We start from the raw sequence: 18464 nt of genomic DNA on the forward strand, positions 1-18464 counted from the left end.
CGGCCGTGATTAGGAGTCCCATAGGGTGGAGCACAATTTGTCCTAGTCCGGGTTTGCCGTAGGCCGTCATTGTAAATAAGAATTTGTTCTTAACTGACTTGCCTAGTTAAATAAAGGTTATATTAAAAAAAACAAATAATAATAAAAAATAAATAATGGAGATTACCGTCAGTCTAGGAGAACAACCGCTCTGCTACTTTTTCTTCAGTGGGTAACCAACGTTTTCTTCTTTTGTCAGAACCGTACTGTTATTTATTTTTTATTTTTTTTCAACCAGTTTTTGAAGAACCTCCCTCCATACCCACTTACTCATACTCTTTTGCACTCACTTGTTCGCTTTATACTCATCCTCCACCTTGTGTTTTTGGGGAAAAAGATGGGTCCTGGCTGTCAATAAGGAGCTGCTTGTCAGTTCATCTCTCAGCACAGGAGCCTCCTGGGTGCCAGGATGCCTCTTTGATCTTCGCACTGCACTTCCTGCCCACTTCACACAGGGCTTGGGCTGCCAGATAAAAGCTAACAGCCACTCATTTCCAGCCTCTCGCTTTCCAGCAAATGGAGAACCCCATTATCCGCAACCCCTTAACTAGAAGGCTGATTCACACGACACAGCCCTTCGGCTAACAGTGGTTTCTCTAATCCAATTGAAGGGTGGGGGGGTATTTCCCTCCGTCGGTATAAATGAGTCTTGTAAATGGGGTTCTTGGATTTTTATGTAGCAGACCGAATGCTTTGTGGTGCGTTGAATCGGATTGGGCTGGGGTTTCCACATTTTCATTGTGTTACGATGCATCGTTAAAGTGTGGCGTTTAAATTAGGATTTTCCCCACTTTGACAAGTGCCACGTTAATTGATTACTTCATTTGTTATTGATTTGTATACTGAATGCCGTATCTGTTTTCCTCCAGAGTTTTATGGGTATGTTGATAAGTGTATAATTAGTGTTTTCATTCAGGACGTACGCCTTGCGCCGGGTGCAGGATGCCTTCAGGGCAAACCGGAGTGTAGAAGACCCTAAGGTGGTGGAGCAGCTCTTAAACCAGGGCAGGGACAACCTAGACATGATCCGGAGACAGGTAGGCCTAGCACACACACACACACACACTGGTTTATGTAAGAACAAAGTTATTCCAACAAGGACTTAAGTATTTTGATGCTCACAGCAATGTTTTCCATTAATCGTCCACCTTACCCAAAATATCACCTGGCCAGGATACCTCGGAGTCTGTACTATAGTTTCTAAGAACAGTGGGTGGTTATTTTTCCGCCATCCTCTAAGTTGCTCATTCCCCCAGATACATGTTAGTTGAGCACCTGATTAGTGTCCACCTGTCGACTATTGCACGGCGCCAGAGTGCTAATCACCACTGATGCCCTGCTGTTGGCCGCTTTGTTCCCATAATGCACCTCCAACCGTCCATCCCATCTCAGGGGACCATGGGGAAGGCTCCAGCCCTCGCTCTCTCTTGGTCTCTGTCTTTCTTGGTCTCTTTATTTAGCTATGTCTGTCTCTCGCTCTCAATCTCAAGTTTCTCTCTGTTTCTCAGTGTATGATTTCCACGTCATTCTCTTGGGCAACGTCCTCTAACACCTTACCTTGGTTTCCCAAGGCTCTATGTGTTGTGCTGATAACCAGCAGAAATGTATGACTTGGTCAATGACCTATAAAGACGGCAATTGGCAAAACACTAATGTATGCATTGAGATTAGAGGTCGACCGATTATGATTTTTCAACACCGATACCGATTATTGGAGGACAAAAAAAGCCGATGCCGATTTAAAATAATAATAATAAAAAATATATATATTTATATATATATATATATATATATATATATATATATATATATATATATATATATATATATATCATACACACACACACATTTTTATAATAATGACAATTGCAACAATACTGAATGAACAATGAACACTTTTATTTTAACTTAATATAATACATAAATAATAAATAAAATCAATTTAGTCTCAAATAACATGAACATATGTTAAAACGAACCACCAGCTTTCATGGGTCTTCAATATTCCCAGTTAAGAAGTTTTAGGTTGTAGTGCAGAAAGCAGAGCTTGTCTGCATGGTCCCCTGTCAGTCTGCTCCTCCGTGAAACACAGACCTTATTTGAAGTAGATCAAGACATTCTCTATGGAAGACATGAACCGTAAAATAACGAAGGAACCCCTTTCAAGTTCAGCCGCAAGTTATTACAGGAATTATAACGCGTCGACTATTTCTCTCTAAACCAAATACCTTTGACTAATCCAGAAACTATCACCTCAAACAAAACGTTTATTCCGTTCCGTATTTTATCTAACAGGTGGCATCCATGAGTCTAAATATTCCTGTTACATTGCACAACCTTCAATGTTATGTCATAATTACGTAAAATTCGGGGGAAATTAGTTCGCAAAGAGCCAGGCGGCCCAAACTGTTGCATATACCCTGACTCTGCGTGCAATGAACGCAAGAGAAATGACATTTCACCTGGTTAATATTGCCTGCTAACCTGGATTTCTTTTAGCTAAATATCCAGGTAAAAAAATATATACTTGTGTATTGATTTTAAGAAAGGCATTGATGTTTATGGTTAAGTACACATTGGAGCAATGACAGTCATTGATTGATTATTTTTTATAAGATAAGTTTAATGCTAGCTAGCAACTTACCTTAGCTTACTGCATTCGTGTAACAGGCAGGATCCTCGTGGAGTGCAATGTAATCAGGTGTTAGAGCATTGGACTAGTTAACTGTAAGGTTGCAAGATTGGATCCCCCGAGCTGACAAGATTAAAAATATGTCGTTCTGCCCCTGAACGAGGCAGAACGTTCCTAGGCCGTCATTGAAAATAAGAATGTGTTCTTAACTGACTTGCCTAGTTAAATAAAGGTGTAAAAAAAAATACAAAAATAATCATTTTTTAAAAATCGGCAAATCGGCGCCCAAAAATACCGATTTCCGATTATGAAAACGTAATTAATCGGCCATTCCGATTAATCGGTCGACCTCTAATTGAGATGCATGCAGCTCGTCTAATGACAGACACACATATTATGATGTACATATTGTTTATATGGGCTCATCCTACAGGCCTATTCAATGAGAGTATAGAATAAAAACAAATACAATTATGCAACATTGCTCTCCAGCTCTACGTCTCACGAGCGTTCTTCGACGTCTAGAGGTAACGTCAAGAGAGACTAAGATAGTTAGTGTGTTTAAGTGAAGCTGTGTGGGTGGCACTGCTCTGCAACTGAGCCGGTGCTAAGCAGCAGAATAGAGCAGCTGCGCGTGTGTGTTTGCATATCCCAGCAGATGTGAAACAGCCTTATGTAGAGGATAAGACCCACGTCTCCCACACACACACACACACACCACATGCATATTGATGCTCAAATATACACCCGTATTATTTACACACCAAGCATGTCTTGACAACTTCAACCTTGTGTGCCCAAGCAAGTGGGCGCACTTGCACTTTTGGCACAGAGAATATTCTTGGCTCTCTGCCTCTCTCTCCAGCGCGCATCACAGTGTGAGTGCCAACACAGGCGGGCATGAGTGGAACAAGGAGGCGGGTAGTGTGGGGGTGGCACTGCACTGTCACACTATGCCCACCCATCCCCTCAACCACACACACACACACACACACACACACGCAAGCCCTCCTGTATACACATGAAGCCTTACAGAACCTGTGGATGATGTTGTTTGTTTGAAAATGACAGATGGGTGTCTTTACCACATGCAGTACGTATACGTGGTGCGTTGCTGATGGTAGAAGGATGACTAAACCACTCACTTGCTCACCACGTACTCTCCAGTCCCTGTATACGCAGCCCTCTCCCGCTTCAAAAGAAGAAGCCAGCTCTTTATTCATCCATTTGCACCAAAATGTGTTATTTGCCGTCAGACAGTATCCAACATGACACACGCACACAGAACAGATAGGAGCATTAAGTGCCTTGCTGAAGGGTGCAATCACATATTTCCCCGTCAGCCCTGGGACTTGAGCCGGCAACTCTTGGGTTACTCACTCGCCTCTCTAACCTCCAGGCTAGCCTCACAACCCACCGTGTTTATCTTGCTTTGTCGCTTTGACTTTTTAGCTTTTTTTTTTTCAATATATTTATTATTGTTCTGTTGTCTGCTCCACCATGATCCCTACTCTTACACACGGTTACGAAAAAACTTGGTGGGATATGAAGGTTAATCCAGAGCCCTACCCTTGCGTACGAAGTTCAGGCCCTACCCTATCCAGGCCCAATTGTTCCTGCCAAATTTAAGGCCCAACCCGAGATTTGAAATATATTCCTCCGCTAATAAATCCACTCTGAATGCTGCTCGCTCTGCATGTGATTTGATAATGGCGGCTCTGAATAGTGTTGTCAGGATTTGATGCCAGATTTTCCTTGGCAAAAATGAACACGAAGCAGACGGATCTCTATGGTCCTTTTTTAAAACATGCTTTTGGTAAATATTGTGTGCTATATCTTGAAAAATATACATGTGACTGGTTGACAACATAATGCATTTTTTCCCCAACATTAAAACTGTTTTCCTCAAGAAATTTAATCCAGTTCATGTTTTGCTTTCTTACTTACTAGTAACACGTTACTGTTATCGTGACAACACTAGCTCTGAGTCTGAGTATCCATAGCAACGGCTCCACTTGGGTTGCTATGCTCAATGACTAGACATGACAGAGCAGTTAGCTACTTTTTGTTCCTCTAAACTCTGACAAAATTCAAGGAACATAATTATACACTGCTCAAAAAAATAAAGGGAACACTAAAATAACACATCCTAGATCTGAATGAATGAAATATTCTTATTAAATACTTTTTTCTTTACATAGTTGAATGTGCTGACAACAAAATCACACAAAAATGATCAATTGAAATCAAATTTATCAAATTTATGGAGGTCTGGATTTGGAGTCACACTCAAAATTAAAGTGGAAAACCACACTACAGGCTGATCCAACTTTGATGTAATGTCCTTAAAACAAGTCAAAATGAGGCTCAGTAGTGTGTGTGGCCTCCACGTGCCTGTATGACCTCCCTACAATGCCTGGGCATGCTCCTGATGAGGTGGCGGATGGTCTCCTGAGGGATCTCCTCCCAGACCTTGACTAAAGCATCCGCCAACTCCTGGACAGTCTGTGGTGCAACGTGGCTTTGGTGGATGGCGCGAGACATGATGTCCCAGATGTGCTCAATTGGATTCAGGTCTGGGGAACGGGCGGGCCAGTCCATAGCATCAATGCCTTCCTCTTGCAGGAACTGCTGACACACTCCAGGCACATGAGGTCTAGCATTGTCTTGCATTAGGAGGAACCCAGGGCCAACCGCACCAGCATATGGTCTCACAAGGGGTCTGAGGATCTCATCTCGGTACCTAATGGCAGTCAGGCTACCTCTGGCGAGCACATGGAGGGCTGCGCGGCCCCCCAAAGAAATGCCACCCCACACCATGACTGACCCACCGCCAAACCGGTCATGCTGGAGGATGTTGCAGGCAGCAGAACGTTCTCCACGGCGTCTCCAGACTCTGTCACGTCTTTCACATGTGCTCATGTGCTCAGTGTGAACCTGCTTTCATCTGTGAAGAGCACAGGGCGCCAGTGGCGAATTTGCCAATCTTGGTGTTCTCTGGCAAATGCCAAACGTCCTGCACGGTGTTGGGCTGTAAGCACAACCCCCACCTGTGGACGTCGGGCCCTCATACCACCCTCATGGAGTCTGTTTCTGACCGTTTGAGCAGACACATGCACATTTGTGGCCTGCTGGAGGTCATTTTGCATGGCTCTGGCAGTGCTCCTCCTGATCCTCCTTGCACAAAGGCGGAGGTAGCGGTCCTGCTGCTGGGTTGTTGCCCTTCTTCGGCCTCCTCCACGTCTCCTGATGTACTGGCCTGTCTCCTGGTAGCGCCTCCATGCTCTGGACACTACGCTGACAGACACAGCAAACCTTCTTGCCACAGCTCGCATTGATGTGCCATCCTGGATGAGCTGCACTACCTGAGCCACTTGTGTGGGTTGTAGACTCCGTCTCATGCTACCACAAGAGTGAAAGCACCACCAGCATTCAAAAGTGACCAAAACATCAGCCAGGAAGCATAGGAACTGAGAAGTGGTCTGTGGTCACCACCTGCAGAACCACTCCTTTATTGGGGGTGTCTTGCTAATTGCCTAATTTCCACCTGTTGTCTATTCCATTTGCACAACAGCATGTGAAATTTATTGTCAATCAGTGTTGCTTCCTAAGTGGACAGTTTGATTTCACAGAAGTGTGATTGACTTGGAGTTACATTGTGTTGTTTAAGTGTTCCCTTTATTTTTTTGAGCAGTGTATATAAATCTCTCCTGTTTTATATTTGGCAAGGTTGAAGCACTTCTGACACCATGTTATGATCTTAGTCATATGACTGTACTGCGCAGCATAGCACGAGCAAGTGGGTCACCTTCAAAATGTTTGTCAAATTAGTGATGCCCTAGGCCTCCCGGGTGGCGCAGTGGTCTAGGGCACTGCATCGCAGTGCTAACTGCGCCACCAGAGTCTCTGGGTTCGCGCCCAGGCTCTGTCGCAGCCGGCCGCGACCGGGAGGTCCGTGGGGCGACGCACAATTGGGCTAGCGTCGTCCGGGTTAGGGTGGGTTTGGCCGGTAGGGATATCCTTGTCTCATCGCGCTCCAGCGACTCCTGTGGCGGGCCGGGCGCAGTGCGTGCTAACCAAGGGGGCCAGGTGCACGGTGTTTCCTCCGACACATTGGTGCGGCTGGCTTCCGGGTTGGAGGCGCGCTGTGTTAAAGAAGCAGTGCGGCTTGGTTGGGTTGTGCTTCGGAGGACGCATGGCTTTCGACCTTCGTCTCTCCCGAGCCCGTACGGGAGTTGTAGCGATGAGACAAGATAGTAATTACTTGCGATTGGATACCACGAAAATTGGGGAGAAAAGGGGATAAAATTTAAATAAAAAAAAAAATAAAAAAAAAAAAAAAAAAAATTGTGATGCCCTGCCCGTACCCTAGTTATTGATGAAAACCAGGCACTACCCGGCCCTAAACGATGTATAATGTCGGGGGTCGGGTTGCAGAGCTCTAGGATATATATTCATTATTAATATGCCCCCTATCTCAAAATGCATTTTAGTTAGGGGGTTGTAAGAAGCATCAAATCATTGGCTTCAGGTTCAGCAATAGCTCGCACAGCACTAGAATGCCATTCCTATAACTGCGTGCTTGGCAGTGTCCCCACCCCGGATTTGAATTTTAATGTGAAATGTGACGTAAGCAGGCTAATGAATTTCAGATCATTTTGGCTCACACTAACATTTTTTTGCCTACTCCTCCCTTTCCCCCATTTTTAGAAACAATGTCATTGAAGAGCACCTCGCCTAAAAACAGTATATACCCAGCCACAAGCAACAAAGGCATGTTTATTGTATAGCCAGGGCTCCAAGTGCAACCATTTTGTCCCATTTTGCTGCCATTTGTGCGAGTACATTTTTAAACTCGCCAAAAAATGAACCGTCCCTTTTTCAGGACCCTGTCTTTCAAAGATGATTCGTAAAAATCCAAATCGTCACACATCCTTAAACACGGTTGCCCATGCTTGTTCAATGAACCATAAACAATTAATGAACATGCACCTGTGGAACGGTTGTTAAGACACTAACAGCTTACAGATGGTAGGCCATTAAGGTCCCAGTTATGAAAACGTGGGACACTAAAGAGGCATATCTACTGACTCTGAAAAACACCAAAAGAAATGGTCCCAGGGTCCCTGCTCATCTGCGTGAACGTGCCTTAGGCATGCTGCAAGGAGGCATGAGGACTGCAGATGTGGTCGGGGCAATAAATTGCAATGAGACGCCTCAGACGGCGCTACAGAATGGACAGCTGATCGTCATCGCAGTGACAGACCACGTGTAACAACACCTGCACAAGATCGGTACATCCGACCATCACACCTGCGGGACAGGTATAGGATGGCAACAACTGCCCCAGTTACACCAGGAATGCACAATCCCTCCATCAGTGTTCAGACTGTCCGCAATAGGCTGAGAGAGGCTGGACTGAGGGCTTGTAGGCCTGTTGTAAGGCAGGTTCTCACCAGACATCACTGGAAACGTTGCCTATGGGCACAAACCCACTGTCGCTGGACCAGACAGGACTGGAAAAGGTGCTCTTCACTGACGAGTCGCGGTTTTGTGTCACCAGGGGTGATGGTCAGATTCGCGTTTATCGTCGAAGGAATGAGCGTTACACCGAGGCCTGTACTCTGGAGCGGGATCGATTTGGAGGTGGAGGGTCTGTCATGATCTGGGGCGGTGCGTCACAGTATCATCGGACTGAGCTTGTCATTGCAGGCAATCTCAACGCTGTGCGTTACAGGGAAGACATCCTTCTCCCTCATGTGGTACCATTCCTGCAGGCTCATCCTGACATGACCCTCCAGCATGACAATGTCACCAGCCATACTGTTCGTTCTGTGCATAATTTCCTGCAAGACAGGAATGTCTGTGATCTGCCATGGCCAGCAAAGAGCCCGGATCTCAATCCCGTTGAGCACGTCTGAGACCTGTTGGATCGGCGGGTGAGGGCCAGGGCCATTCCCTCCCCAGAAATGTCCGGGAACTTGCAGGTGCCTTGGTGGAAGGGTGGGGTAACATCTCACAGTAAGAACTGGCAAAGCTGGTGCAGTCCATGAGGAGGAGATACACTGCAGTACTAAATGCAGCTGGTGGCCACACCAGATACTGGCTGTTACTTTTGATTTTGACCCCCCCCCCCTTATGTTCAGGGACACATTCCATTTCTCTTAGTCACATGTCTGTGGAACTTGTTCAGTTTATGTCTGTTGAATCTTATGTTCATACAAATATTTACACATGTTAAGTTTGCTGAAAATAAACGCAGTTGACAGTGAGGGGACGTTTCTTTTTTTGCTGAGTTTAGTTGGTCACCTCACTCAACAACAAATATTTTTGGGTGTGGCTAAAACCATGATTTGGTCATACAGTTAAAGATGCAGTCTGGGATCTTAAGCACTTACAAAAAACGACAATATGTTATGAATTTGTATTTGCAGAAGGAACATGTATACGAAATGGATGAGCGTGCACCATTTTCAGGGACCCATTTTGGCTAGTGAGCACTACTTTCAAAACTTCTGGATGAAATTATTCAAAAGCTCTGGAGCATCACTTTAAGTAAACATACATTGATTTGATTCCTGCCATGAAAGTTTCTTCCCTGACCCTGACAGTGCCTATTTTAGCTAGTGGTTGTGATGAACGAGCCTTTTTTCTCTCCCTCTTCCCAATGTGCGCTCTGAGTATAGGGAGAGAAAATGCATTCTGATTGTACAACATTTCAAAATGCAATTGCGGTGGAAAAATACTGCTTTGGAAGCAAGTATACTGTTCTTAGTTGAAGAGAGGAGTGCCTCTGCTTTCTCTAGGTATCTGATGTATTGCTGAACTCTCATTATTGAGTGAAATTTCACCAATTTACAACCTACGTTTCTGGCATGACTTTGAGATACGGAGCCGAGATTGGCCATTTGTGACGAGTGCTTCCTATCACACCCCCTGGAAAGGTTTGCTCAGCTGTATTTCCAAAAGCTGAATGAGTTTCTCTCGGGGCTACACCCATCAGTAAATCTGCACTACATGAAAGGGGCCAGCTTCAATAGGAGAGGGCGATATAACTTCCCATGATAGTCCAGATAGAGCCATAGTGTATAGGGGAAAGACGGGCTCTATATCAGCCGAGCATTTCAGGTCAATGCCCTCGGGAAGACCCATTTCACCTCTGGAGCTCAGACCTGTGTTCAAAAACTATTTGATATCTTTAAAATACTTTGAGCGTTAAAAAAAATTTCTAGCCTTCCTGGATTGCTAGGTGGGTGGGTTTTGCAGTTTTGGGACTATTCTGTTGATCCATTTAAGCCTGGCAAGCTCAATCAAGCACAGACAAAGTATTTGAAATGACATCATTGGAACCCTGTATGGTGTTACTCACAGATAGGAGTATAGGAGTTGACAATCTAATGTTAGCATATTCTAATATTGCCATTATTGCTATAATGTAGTCCTTTTCCATAGCAATTTACACTTTTCAAATGCTGTGTCCCTATGTTCCCATCAATTTAGCCATTTGAGCAACTGGAGTGGTAGTTTGTTACCTCAGACAGACATACTCCTGGCCCCTGCTACCAGTCATGGTGAGCTAATCTTTCCTATGGGGCTGGGCTATGGGGGTTTGAAATGTCCCTTCCCTCATGCAAGTCATGTCAGTTACTAGTCTTTCTGCTCGACATTCCTGTTCTAAATGTCCTTTCTTCCATTATTTCTCATCTCTGCCCTTTCTTGTCGGTCTTTTATAAGTCGGCTTGTACGTAACTATGATGGATTGCACCTGCAGGATGGTATTTATGTCGGGAACCGCAGGATGATCTTGCCAAAACTAACGTGGCCTTTCTGTTAATGGGAGATCAGATGAAAAAGATCCCTTTGTACAAATGCCATTGGTTCTGCTTGAGCGCGTGTGCTTTTTGTTCGCTCTATTTCTCTCTCTGTGTGCCCGCGTCCTTGCCAGACATCGTCTGTCTGCCCGTATCGGATCCTTGAGAAATTATATTTCCAGCGAGTGACAATTCTATGATCATGACTTCTATTGAATTCTTGTTTGGTATAAACTATGGATGTGATTTACCTATCTAATGTTCCCGCTAATATTATACCCTGCAGGGCAATCCACCACAAATGGCTGCTACTAATGGCACTTGATGTCAAAGAATTTCAACCATTCTGGGGCAATGAAGATGAAAGGTCAGTTTGGTGAATTATATCTGACATGTACTGTGCAGTGACACAAGGCTATGTAGCAGGGCCCAACTAGCCCGCAGGAGGTTTGATTTGTTATGCGTTAAAAAAATACTTCAGGTTACTCTTGAACATCTAAAACTAGATCGAAAGTAACTCGAAATTATAATGGACCTATAATATTTTACAATAACTGCAACAACAACAAAAATGTCCGGCAAATTGATTTTGACAAACAACTCTGTCACACTGCACTTATATTTCATCAGAACTACAAACATGGCTCAGTGGAAGTCAGAAGGCAGAGAATCATGGAGTGCAGTAGAGATTGAGGGATACATAAGTCTGCCATGTACAGAACCAACAGTTTTTTTTCTTTATCGTGTTTCTCTTAGGTCACTGGTGGAGAAATATTACAGCATCCATCTTTGGAGACCTTGAATATATTACAGTATAACGTGTCCTCATCCAACCTTCTCATAGATTGCCAAGCTCTAGATGAAAGAGATGTATTTTGGAAGACAACTTGCATCTCGTTATCTTCATAATGAGCACACAATGTTTTTGTGTGTGAATGCGGGCTTTCGTGTGTGCTTGTTTGTGTGTGCACACTCGTACAGTTGTACGTGTGTGTGTGTGTGGGCCTTGAACAGAGTGACTGGCCTAACCCAGTAAACACATTAACACATCCGTAGGAGGCGAAACCATAAGTCTCCATCACTCCTGATTCAGGGCTAAACAAGCTTTAAATGGCTGTACTTTCACTCTCACTGAGTGGGAAAACAGTGGAGGTGGGGGTTCGGGAGGCAGGCATGTACTCAGAGGATACCAGGATGTCCGCTTTGAGTCATTACCCTTGCTGCCTCGTTGCTCTGGTCGCCGCCCCGGGTCAGATAACCACCCACATTGTCACATTCACACACAGTACTGTGTCCTGTGACTGCAATTGAAGATGCTAGAACGTTACAAGAGGGGAGCGAGAGAGAGTGTGCATTAGTGGTGCTTAGATAACGGTGGGGCGGAGGGGATTGCTGAAGCGAAGGAGAGACTGGTGCTGTAGTGGGAGAAAAAGAAACTGAATGTAAGAGTGCTTGGAGAAATGGCAGATATACAGATATTGTGTTTGAAGGGATCAGTTGTTTAAGCAAGCAAGGTGCAAATTCAAATTTTGATCACAATGTTATTTGCAGTGTGATTTGTAGATCAGTGATTCTGCACACTAATTACAATACAGTTGATCTCAACCATGCACAATATAATGTGTCTCGAAACAAATGGTCAGAAGTGGTGTTGTCTTGACCTGATATGCTGGTCGCTATCTTCCCTCCCTAACTCCACTACAGAGTTGTGGACTTGGCTACATTGCACAAAAGGTTCAGTGAAGTAAAGAATGTGAATCACACAACCACTTTCCATCCAGGTACTTAGAGGAACCCAATAAAATTTGACCACATTGATCCACCCGTGTTTCTCTTTCGGTTTTTACGTAGAGTTTTAACGGCTGGATCTGGACTGCTATCCTCTAAGCCAAGAATGCCTCTGAGCACCTGTGAGGCTATACAGTGCTCAATAAAAGTTGAATTGTTTGCAGAGAGCCTGGCAGAGGCTGGCAAATACAACTGTGCCAAATATACTGCTGAGCAAGCTGGGGGGTGGTAGATGTATTCCTCCTGAGCTTCCATCACTGAACGTTGCATTCTATTCACCTCCATCTTCTCTCCTATATTCCTCCTCTGGCTTCTTCGTCCTCATAACGCTTCTCTCTCCCTTTCTCTTCATCCAGCCACATGCCTTTTACGGAGCTGGATTATGAATAGTACGTCGGCTCTTATCGTGAATCGGCGTATTAAACTGCATATTTTCTACAACTTTCTCCTGTTGCTCTTGCAGGCCCACCTTCTCACTAAAATACCGGTCTTCCTGACTGAGGCTACTCCTACTTATTAGGAGGAGTAGTGAAGGTATTTTTTTGTTCTCTAATGAATGTTCTCTAAGGAAGGTTGTGTATGTTAGAGCAAATTTGTGTTGCTACCAAAGGAGGGAGTACAAATAATTTGATCTTTGAGACAGCACAGGCCTTAACATTAGACAAAGGAAAAATCAACCAATTCAAAAAGCTGTAGAATCAATTTTCCAGCTAGATGTAGCCTATAAAAACCCAACCAATAAGATATTACTGCTAAACCCAATCTTGTAGATTAGAATATCACCTTCTACAACTTCACCTATTATGACATCACGTCTCTGTGACATCAGGCTTTGTAGCATAAAACTCAGTACAGAGTTAGCTGCGATAGTCTGATGATGGCCTGTTATTACACAGTAGCGGTACCCTGGGCGGTAAATAATTGAGAAGTAATATTCCCCTGTCATTTATTTCGATGCAAAATCCACAACTGGTGTGCATGGCCAAGTGCCAATGCCTTTTAGCAAACTCCAGGCAATTACATTTGTTGGATGACATGAAAATGGAGCTCTTTGGCCACGCAGTGGTGGATTTTGCATCAAAAGAAACATGCATGAGCAGAAAACAGGAGGAGGATTATTTAAGATACTGTTTGAAGAGGTAGGTTTTCAGATATTTTCAGAAGATGGGCAAGGACTCTGCTGTCCTAGCTTCAGGGGAAAGCTGGTTCCGCCATTGGGATGCCAGGAAAGGGAAGAGCTTGGACTGGGTTGAGCAGGAGCTGACCTTCTGTAAAGCTGGGAGGGCCAAGAGACCTGAGGTGATAGAACTTGTGCTCGGGTTGGGGTGTAGGGTTGGAGCATAGCCTAAAGATAGGGAGGAGCAGATCCTTTTGCTGTTCCGTAGGTAAGCACCATGGTCTTGTAGTGGATGCGAGCTCCGACATGAAGCCAGTGCAGTGTGCGGAGGAGCGGGGTGACATGAGAGAACTTGGGAAGGTTGAAAAACAGATGGGCTGCAGCATTCTGAATAAGTTATAGGGGTTTGATTGCGCAAGCGGGGAGCCCAGCCAACAGCGAGTTGTAGTAGTCCAGACGGGAGAGACAAGTGTCTGGATTAGGACTTGCACCGCTTCCTGTGTGAGGTAGGGTCATACTCTACGGATGTTGTCGAGCATGAACCTGCAGGAGTGTGTCACTGCTTTGATGTTTGCAAAGAACGACAGGGTGTTGTCCAGAGTCACGTCAAGGTTATTTGTACTCTGGGAGGGTGACACTGTGGAGGAAGAGCAGCTTGGTCTTGTCGACATTGAGCTTGAGGTGGTGGGACGACATAAGTTGAGATATCTGCCAGGCATGCAGAGATGCATGTTGCCACCTGGGTGTCAGAAGGGGGAAGGAGAAAAATAGTTGAGTGTCCTCCACAAAGCAATGATGGGAGAAACCATGTGAGGATATGACGAAGCCGAGTGACTTTATGCATAGAGAGAAGAGGAGAGACCCTAGAACCGAGCCCTGGGGGATGCCAGTAGTGAGTGTGGTGCAGACACAGATCCTGTCCACGTCACCTGGTAGGAGCGGCCTACAAGGGTAGGGTGCAATCCAAGAGTGTGCAGAGCCTGAGATGCCCAGCCCTGAGAGGGTGGAGAGGAGGAGCTGATGGTTCAGTGTCGAAGGCAGCGGACTGATCCAGGAGGATGGGAACAGAGGAGAGAGAAGTCAGCTTTGACCGTGCGGAGAGCCTCCGTGACACTGAAGAGCAGTCTCGGTTGAGTGTTGGTTTCTTGAGTAGGGGAGCGACTCGGGCCACTTTGAAGTCAGAGGGTTCACAGCCTGTGGTCAGGGATGAGGGGAAGTGAGGAATGGGAGAAGGTCTCCAGAGATGGCCTGGAGGAGGGGATGGGGTCAAGCGTGCAGGTTGTTGGGCGACCAAACTTCACTAGTTGCAGGATGTCATCTGGAGAAAGAGGTCAAGGCGTAGGTTAGTTCTGTGTGCGTGAGACTCAATAGGCTGAGTGAATGAGTAGCGGATGTCATCAACTTTCTTTTCAAAGTGGTTGATTAAAGTCATCCGCAAAGAGGGAGGGGTGGAGGATTGAGGGAGGAGAAGGTGGAGGATTGAGGGAGGAGAAGGTGGAAAAGAGATTCCTAGGGTTAGAGGCAGAAGATTGAAATGTAGTGGTAGAAAGTGGATTTAGCAGCAGATACAGAGGAAGATAATGTGGAGTGGAGGGAGTGAAAGGATGATAGGTCCTCCGGAAGTTTATTTTTCCTCCATTTTCACTCAGTTGCCCGTGGCCCTGTTCTGTAAGCTCGCAATGAGTCACTCAGCCACAGAGCAGGAGGGGAGGGCCAAGCCGGCCGGGAGGAAAGGGGACAGTGCAAAGTCATAGGATGCGGAACGGGAGGAGAGTAGGGTCGAAGAGGCAGAATGAGGAGATGGGAGGGAGAAGGATTTAGCAGAATGGAGAGATTGTGGGATAGAAGCGGAGAGCGTGGTGGGAGAGAGCGAGATTGCGATGGCACATGATTATGTGGTTAGGGTTGGAGGAAAGGGAGACAGAAAAGGGAAAAAAAGTAGTGATCAGAGACCTGGAGGGGGGTTCCAGTGAGTTCAGTAGGTGAGCAGCCTCTAGTAAAGATGAGGTCAAGCTTATTGCCTGCCTTGTGAGTTGGAGGGGATTGGGAAAGGGAGAGGTCAAAAGAGGCAAGGAGGGAAAAGCGAGTTGGAAAGAAATGAATCGAAGGCAGAAGTCGGGAGGTACAAAAAGCGGTGAACCATCATCAGGAAATGAGCTTGTCAAGCTCATTGAGGAACTCTCCAAGGGCACCTGGTTGGTGATATGACAAGGTTGAGCTTGAGTGGACAAGTAACAGTGACAGCATGGAATTCAAATGAGGAGATAGACAGGTGAGAAAAGAGAATCTCCACTTAGGAGAAATGAGTACACCTGTGCCATCACCACGATGACCAGATACTACCTCTTGGATGAGCTCTTGCATGAAGCAGAAATAATGCGTTGCGACTCGAGTTTCCGCATCAGCTGGAAGACTGTGCTTTTTGGTTACTGTCAGTGGAGGAAAGGGAGAGTGGAGGGATTTGCTGCTCTCCCTCCGCTGAGACTGACCATCAGATGCATGCACCATCAGCCAAGTAAAATATAAAGCAAATTATTTAAATGTATGCTCACTCAGCTGTGCTTCACAAGTAATACAACAACAGATCTATTACCGGTGTGATCATATAACCTAGATCCTATTTATTTATATATATATTAGAGGTCGACCGATTTTTATCGGAATGGCTGATTAATTAGGGCCAATTTCAAGTTTTCATAACAATCGGGAATCTGTATTTTTGGACACCGATTTGCAGAATATATATATATTTTTTACACCTTTATTTAACTAGGCAAGTCAGTTAAGAACACGTTCTTATTTTCAATGACGGCCTAGGAACGGTGGGTTAACTGCCTTGTTCAGGGGCAGAATGACAGATTTTTACCTTGTCAGCTCGGGGATTCGTTTTTGTAATCTACCGGTTACTATTCCGACGCTCTAACCACCTGCCTTACATTGCACTCCACGAGGAGCCTGCGTGGCAGGATGACTACCTGTTACGCGAGGGCAGCAAGAAGCCAAGGTAAATTGCTAGCTAGCATTAAGCTTATCTTATAAAAAACAATCAATCTTAACATAATCACTAGTTAACTACACATGGTTGATGATATTACTAGTTTATCTAGCTTGTCCTGCGTTGCATATAACCGATGCGGTGCCTGTTAATTTCTCATCGAATCACAGCCTACCTCGACAAACGGGTGATGATTTAACAAGCGCATTTGCGAAAAAAGCACTGTCGTTGCACCAATGTACCTAACCATAAACATCAATGCCTTTCTTAAAATCAATACACAAGTATATATTTTTAAACCTGCATATTTAATCATATTATTGTTAATATTATTAATATTAATATTGCCTGCTAACATGAATTTCTTATAATTAGGGAAATTGTGTCACTTCTCTTGCGTTCCGTGCAAGCAGTCAGGGTATATGCAGCAGTTTGGGCCGCCTGGCTCATTGCGAACTGTGTGAAGTCCATTTATTCCTAACAAAGGCCGTAATTAATTTGCCAGAATTGTACATAATTATGACATAACATTGAAGGTTGTGCAATGCAACAGGAATATATAGACTAGGGATGCCATCCGTTAGATAGAATACGGAACGGTTCCGTATTCACTGAAAGAATCAACGTTTTGTTGACCATTTTAATGACCAAAGGCTCGTATTTCTGTGTGTTATTATGTTATAATTAAGTCTATGATTTGATAGAGCAGTCTGACTGAGCGATGGTAGGCAGCAGCAGGCTCGTAAGCATTCATTCAAACAGCACTTTTGTGCGTTTGCCAGCAGCTATTGCCCTGTTTATGACTTCAAGCCTATCAACTCCCAAGATTAGGCTGGTGTAACCGATGTGAAATGGCTAGCTAGTTAGTGGGGTGCGCGCTAATAGCGTTTCAAACGTCACTCGCTCTGAGACTTGGAGTAGTTGTTCCCCTTGCTCTGCATGGGTAACGCTGCTTCAAGGGTGGCTGTTGTCGATGTGTTCCTGGTTCGAGCCCAGGTAGGAGCGAGGAGAGGGACGGAAGCGATACTGTTACACTGGCAATACTAAAGTGCCTATAAGAACATCCAATAGTCAAAGGTATATGAAATACAAATCGTATAGAGAGAAATAGTCCTATAATAACTACAACCTAAAGCTTCTTACCTGGGAATATTGAAGACTCATGTTAAAAGGAACCCCCAGCTTTCATATGTTCTCATGTTCTGAGCAAGGAACTTAAACGTTAGCTTTTTTACATGGCACATATTGCACTTTTACTTTCTTCTCCAACACTTTGTTTTTGCATTATTTAAACCAAATTGAACATGTTTCATTATTTATTTGAGGCTAAATTGATTTTATTGATGTATTATATAAAGTTAAAATAAGTGCTCATTCAGTATTGTTGTAATTGTCATTATTACAAATACATTTTAAAAAATCGGCCGATTAATCGGTATCGGCTTTTTTTGGGTCCTCCAATAATCGGTATCGGTATCGGCCTTGAAAGATCATAATCGGTCGACCTCTAATATATATATCTATCCAAACAACAATGCTTTGGCAGGCAATTCAAGCAAAGCCAATATGCGCATGGAATTATAGCTTACTGCACATTCCTCATTGCTACAGTACTGTTTTTATTCATGTTGCATAGGCTTATGTTTCTTAAGTCAGGTAAAAAAAAAATCTGAGCGGTAGAGAAAAGGTTGGTGACCACTGTTCTAGAAATGTCCCTGTTAACAATGTTAAATCAATGTTTCCCATTACTGAGACAATTGTGATCGAATCAACGCAATATTAGCCACTTTCAATGCAACATACCGAAACAAAACTAACTATGCAAGAGCTTTTGTTGTAGGCAGAAAGCATCGGAGTAGGATTCTATTGCATTGACACACACCCAGCCAGACCGGTGCGGCAGCAACAATCAAAGCTGCAGTACTGTAAATGCAATTCTACTGTATTTGCAAATGACCATTGCCCTATATGGATCTGTGCCATTTACTTTGAACCGGACTGTTTACAGCATGAGCGTTCGTGAGTAGATGCACTTGTTTTGAGATCAAATCGAGAGCCCCATGTAGCCACGTGTGCACATTT

At 44.5% G+C, this 18464-nt stretch overlaps 1 protein-coding gene across 1 annotated transcript in view; it reads left to right on the forward strand.

Moving 5' to 3' along the window:
- Positions 1-18464, forward strand: part of LOC120028062 (LYR motif-containing protein 4B) — a 69473-nt gene that overhangs the window by 18133 nt on the left and 32876 nt on the right. Inside the window, exon 2 of the mRNA XM_038973211.1 lies at positions 956-1076. Coding sequence (XP_038829139.1) covers positions 956-1076 — 121 coding nt within the window. The remainder of the gene's footprint in view (positions 1-955; positions 1077-18464) is intronic.

Source organism: Salvelinus namaycush, chromosome 33, assembly GCF_016432855.1.
Source record: "Salvelinus namaycush isolate Seneca chromosome 33, SaNama_1.0, whole genome shotgun sequence".
Lineage (NCBI taxonomy): Eukaryota > Metazoa > Chordata > Actinopteri > Salmoniformes > Salmonidae > Salvelinus > Salvelinus namaycush.